The 5,467-nt window shown below is 43.7% G+C and overlaps 1 protein-coding gene across 1 annotated transcript; it reads right to left on the bottom strand.

Moving 5' to 3' along the window:
* Positions 1-2,062: 2,062 nt before the first annotated feature.
* Positions 2,063-5,461, bottom strand: LOC118756534 (the record flags this gene model as incomplete). The annotated part of the gene is made up of 1 exon (XM_036491293.1): positions 2,063-5,461. A coding segment is annotated over one exon (3,222 nt), but the record flags the coding sequence as incomplete, so codon positions are not given.
* Positions 5,462-5,467: the final 6 nt, after the last annotated feature.

Genomic DNA, 5,467 nt, shown 5'->3' with positions numbered 1-5,467 from the left:
TTATAAAAAGACAATGCAAATTCACTTACTTAATGTGGTATGTCTCTGAAACAAAGCTCGGTAGTGCTCTTAAGTTTAAACAGAAAAGAGAGTTAACTTTCTATATATATATATATACATAGTACATACACATATCGGTGAAGATTCTGTTCTCCAGTAATTTCAAAGTAGCTTTTTACCTTTAAATGGCAATGCTTTCTAGGCGCTGCACAATGGGACTACAGCGGCCAAAAGTAGTAAAAACGGATTAGCGAATTCTGAAAAAGTAATTACGCAGATTCGGAGTAAAAAATCTAACCCAAACCAAAAAAAGAATATTTGCAGTCATGGGACGAGCTTAAATTAGATACAATTCAAAAAAATAAGTTTGTAAGAAAAATTTTAATTTTGTCGGAAGTAATTAAACAAATTTTTCTACTTGTGCGGATATATAATAATCTGAATATATCTGTGGTCAAGCATTGCTTTAAATTTTTATATATGTATCTAGTGAATTTTGTAAGACAGTTTCATTTTGAATTCTGCGTAATTTTGTGAGTGGAAAATTTTTCGACTCCTAACTTTATAAAGGGTTATTCAAAAAGGCCCTAGGAAGCGAGCTAATTTGTACTTAGGACAAGTACCTAAATCTTAGATATGTGTGTCATATCGGAAATAGTCCCATCTGCTAGGTATTGCGAGCTAAGCTTCTATTCTTCTTTTTGTGGACACACCTCCTGTAAAGTTTATAAATTTTTTTTTTGTGGAGCTGAAGGAAAACTTTACGATATGTACATAAAATAAATATATGCATGATAAAATGGAAATGGAAGATGGTGTAGATATTAACGACTCGCAAATCTAGCAGCATTCAGCCAAAAGTATACGCTTCTCCGGACGAGATCCGGTTGCGAGTCTTTCTTGTAAATAGCTTTTATTACATTTCGTCTTGTTCTGGAGCAAGAAAGATTTTCAGCTTATATTCTGGAGAATTACAGAATCTTTCGTCAATTTTTGTAACTGTTCACGAGCCTTCAGGTTTAAATTTATACAGAGCAGTGGCATCCTCCCTACAGCGCTATTCAAGATTTCGTTGTCTAGAATGACTTTCAACTAGTTTACTAATTTGATTTTAAGTTACTCTAGTTTTTCTTTTAAGCAGAGATCTGCAAAAGAATTTACCAAATAAATAGCAGCAATATAAGCTGCTGTTATTTAAGTGCTTGTCAAAGAACTGCACAAACTCATTCATTTACGATTCGAAGTTACTTGTAAAACACAAAAATGCAAGTATAATTAATGACTGTTCGAACTCACCGCTTTAGTAAAAATACCAGTAAATATGACAAGGTTGTAATTGAAAATCTACAAGCTTTTCGATAACTCGTTAGACATATATTTCGTGCTCTTTTACCAATTCGCAATAAGTCAGCTCATATATATGATACAAGTAGGAGCAGGAGATGTAACCAAAAATTTCCGAAATAAACCAGCCTTTGCTTGCTTGAACCATTTTAAGCATTGATGACGCAAATGAAACTCTAAAAACCTTGAAACTTAGTTAGCCTGTCGCAGTTCTCTGGCGTTAGTAAATAAAATCCTTGCTCTTAATTTAATTACATTTTTATTTATTTATTCGTTCATTGTATAAATTGTTGGTATTAATATACATACAAAAATAATATTACAGTGTGGCAGAATAAAACGTGTCTCTAATAGGTAATAAATATTTACAAGAGCGACGACAATGGTAAGACGTATTCAAAAAAAAAGTGATAAGTAGCAGAAAGTAAAATAAAATGTAAAAGAACATATTTCAATAACCTAAAAATTCTATGTAAAAATACAAAAAACATATTCTGAGTATTTTCGATTTTTCAAAATACAAATGCAGCTGAGCTAAAGCATCGAAATTAAAACTAAGAAAAAACTTTTATTTAATTGATTTTCTTTTTTTAATTTTTATCGCACAATAAATTTGCTTGAGAGTACTTAAAAATATTAACTAAAATTAAAAATAGCAAATAAAATAATAAACAAATTAAATACAAAAATCATTAAGAAATAAAATAACCAAAAATAGTGAAAGTAAAAAGTACGAGTATTTCGCTTGATTCAGCAGTTATTGCGAAGTATTCGTTCGGCGAGTAGACATCAAACGCGACTGACAATTGGCGACAGACCTCAATTCCCACCGTGGCAGTGTGCAGCAGCCATGCTTCAACCAACTATGTATGCACTACTCCCCTTCTCGCCTGCTTTATCGTCTGCTAGTGAATTTCGAGGCCAATGAGTATAATGACTTGAGCAGCTCCAGGGCGCGTTCATCCGAATTCGAGCTGGTGCTACTACCGCCGCTGCCGCCGCCCCCGTTGCTAGACGCAGCTATGCTGGCTGTGCTCTCCTCCGGATCCTCGACGCGAATCTCGAACTTCGTCGTCTCCTCTGCGCTGCCGTTTGACTGTGTGACGGCTGACGGCGCTGTTGTTGTCGTCGTCGTCCACGCAGCACCTCCTGTGGTCGTGCTGATGGCGGCAACCGGCGTATTTGTTGTGGCCGTTTGCCGCAGTGTGGTCTCCGCTGTGCGTGTAGTAGTTGTTAACACCGAATGTGGTGATGGTGCCGATGCGGCTGCTGACGCGACTGACGCTGCCGACGTTACCGCAGGCGCTGTCTTGTCACCCTTGATGTGTGCTGTTTTACCCTTCTCATTGGCAGACGACAATTTGCCGTCCATATCGATGAGCGCGTTCAACAAATGTTTGCGTGAACGTTCCAATGCTCTGCCATTCTGATCGTCGCACGTCTGTATGAGTAGCAGCAGCAGGCTAAGCACCTGCCGGTTATGTTCCGCCTGTTGCATCACATTCTTTAGGTGCAATGCCTCCGATTCGTTGAGGCCACCGAAGAGTTTGTTGGCGATCCGTTGCAAACCGCTACTGGAGGGCAATGAATCCTGCGGCAGATTGTATGTGTGGAAGAGTTCTTGCCATGAATCGAATTCGGCCGATTGCTGCGTGGCAGTTGGATGGCGTGTCGTCTCTTCTGCGGAACCCAAGCGGGTGTATGGTTCGCTGCTGCGCAGTGTTGTGCGTTGTACGTCAGATGCAAGTGCACTTAGGTGGCCGCGCAGCGTTGTGGGTGGGACTAGTGTTGTGGTTTCCCTGTTGCCGAAACGTAATGAACTATCGGTGGTGGTGGTGGTGCGTGCTTCCTTCATGAGCCCGTCATTGATTGTGAGCGGATCGAGGAAGTCGGTCTGCGAGATGTGATTCCAAGGATTTTCAGTTGGCCTATGTTCCGTCTCGACAAAGGCGGAGTTGAGTTTGCCATTGTTTAGCTTCAAATTATTGCGCTGCATAACGAATGACTGCGTCTGTTCGCTGTGAAGGAATTCGTCATGTTCGCTCGAGTCACCAAAAGGTGGCGCCAAGTCGGCTGAAAATTGTTGCCTTAATTTTTGGCCGCGCGCATCACCCGAGCGCGGACGGTATGTGGTCGTATCGGGCGCATCGGTGGTGCTGAAGAAATCATTCGAAGTCGTGGAAAAATCGAAATTGCTGTTAATTTCGGCGGCGATGCTTGAAGCTGTGGCCGGAGTTTCGGTAACTGATGGCGGCTGCGTCGGCAGATAGGTGGCCGCGGTGCCGGAGTGGAAAAGTGATCTATCGGTGCTGGTGATGGGCTCAAAATTTGGCTTGCCGCTAACCACTGTAGGCTCGGTTGGCCTCACTGATTCCAGTTGTGCACGGAATGTTTTGGGGTCTTCCAAGTAGCTGGAGATGGCTTCCGAAAAGACATGTGCGATTTTACGTGAATCAGGCTCATCTGTTAGGTCACGAATGGTTGCACCGGTGGTACCTATTTGTGGGAATAATGTGAATTTATCATTCGCACCGCTAGCAGAGTTCTTACCGCCATGGCTGGCGTCTGTTCCATGCCTATCTTCGGCACCCTGCAAGCCGAAAAGATTCGAGTACTGATTGACAGTACGTTCGCTTAGTAGACTGGCGAATATATCACCCGATTTCGTGCTTGCAACTGGGGTGGCTGCGGTTGTCGTGTCAGCTGCTTTTTCGATTCCACCAATGGTTTGAGCTGAGGCATTTGTTGTGCCATCCACGTTTGCGACATTACCTGGGGCTGCCTTTTTCTCAGCTGATGTGCTCACCGCGTTGCTTGATGCTGCATTCTGTTCACCTGCGAAGTACTTGGCCAGTGAGACTAATGCATCAGGTCCCGAGGATGGCGGTATGTCCAAACCTTCGCGTGCTTGTCCTTGGAATTTCGATTGGTCAGCATCATCGAACTTCGTTTTCAGCATATTAATAGTTTTGATCATTTCCTGGACATTGCGTGTGACCGCATCATTGTCATTTGCGATTGTTTGGGGTGCAGAAAGGAAATCGTCACCACCCGCATTTTGCGTAGCTATCGGACGGCCAGAATTGCGCGGCAAGTATGTGGGTCCAGTGGGCGCCGCCGTTGTTGAGGTTGTAATAAGGTCTACTGAGTCGGGACGCTTTCTTGAGCGCTGCACTGGCAATTCCGCCTCGATTGAGCTCTTTGACGAAACCGAAGCTTTGTCTTTTTCATCTGATGAACCCAGATTACTCCGCATGCCAATTATAAGCGGACGAAGCGTTGTGATAGGCGTTGAAGTTGTGGTGGTGTCTTGTGTGCTTTGTCTTCGCTTAGTAGTAGCCGATGAATCGGTGCCGGACTTATATCGATTTGGATTCGGTGTGGAGGCTACAATGTTCGAACCAGCAACGGGTGAACCCTTGATGTAAAATCCTTTACCTTCGGTGGTCTTCGACTTAGCCACAGTTGGCACTGTTGGCGTGTAGAAAGGTGTGCTACGAGTTGTATCCAATCGACGTGCCGTCGAATATGTTCCCGCTGAGTGGTATGGCGTGGTGCTTTGTAAACGTGCTTCCGCAAAGCGTGTCGACTGTTTTGGTTCATTCGAGTCTGTGTCTGATTCAGCTTTGATTGAAGTGCCAGCGCGTGATTTGGCGCGACCCTCCACCGGAGTGACTTGCCGCAATGGCTTCTCAAGCAGTGAGGGTTTTTTGGTGAACTCGCGACTCTCAATGCTCACATCTCTGGACTCTGCCGAGCTAATTTTTGGCTTTGTTTCCTCGCGATAGCGTTGTTGGCCACGTTTAAAATCGCGCGCACGTTCACTAGACTCTTTTTGATAAGCGTATCCACTACGTGTAGACGGGGAGCGTTCGCTGTTGTTATCCGCGTCGCCATTTTTACTGCCACTATTGCCACTTCGATTGCCCTTGCCTTTACCATTTCCATTTGCCTTACCACTTCCATTTCCATTCTCATTAGCGTTGCTGTTACCATTTTTATTGCCATCCACATTGTTACTCGCACCGCTACGACGTCCATCCACATAGGTGCCACTACGTCCATTATTCCTCACGCGCGACTCCGCTGACTTTGTTTCCACAGCGTCGACATTTGCCTTCTC

This window comes from Rhagoletis pomonella, unplaced genomic scaffold (genome assembly GCF_013731165.1).
Source record: "Rhagoletis pomonella isolate Grant_MI unplaced genomic scaffold, Rhpom_1.0 Rhpom_scaffold_10778, whole genome shotgun sequence".
NCBI lineage: Eukaryota > Metazoa > Arthropoda > Insecta > Diptera > Tephritidae > Rhagoletis > Rhagoletis pomonella.
Note: the sequence above shows the minus strand (reverse complement) of the source record. Positions and strands in the feature narration are given on the sequence as shown.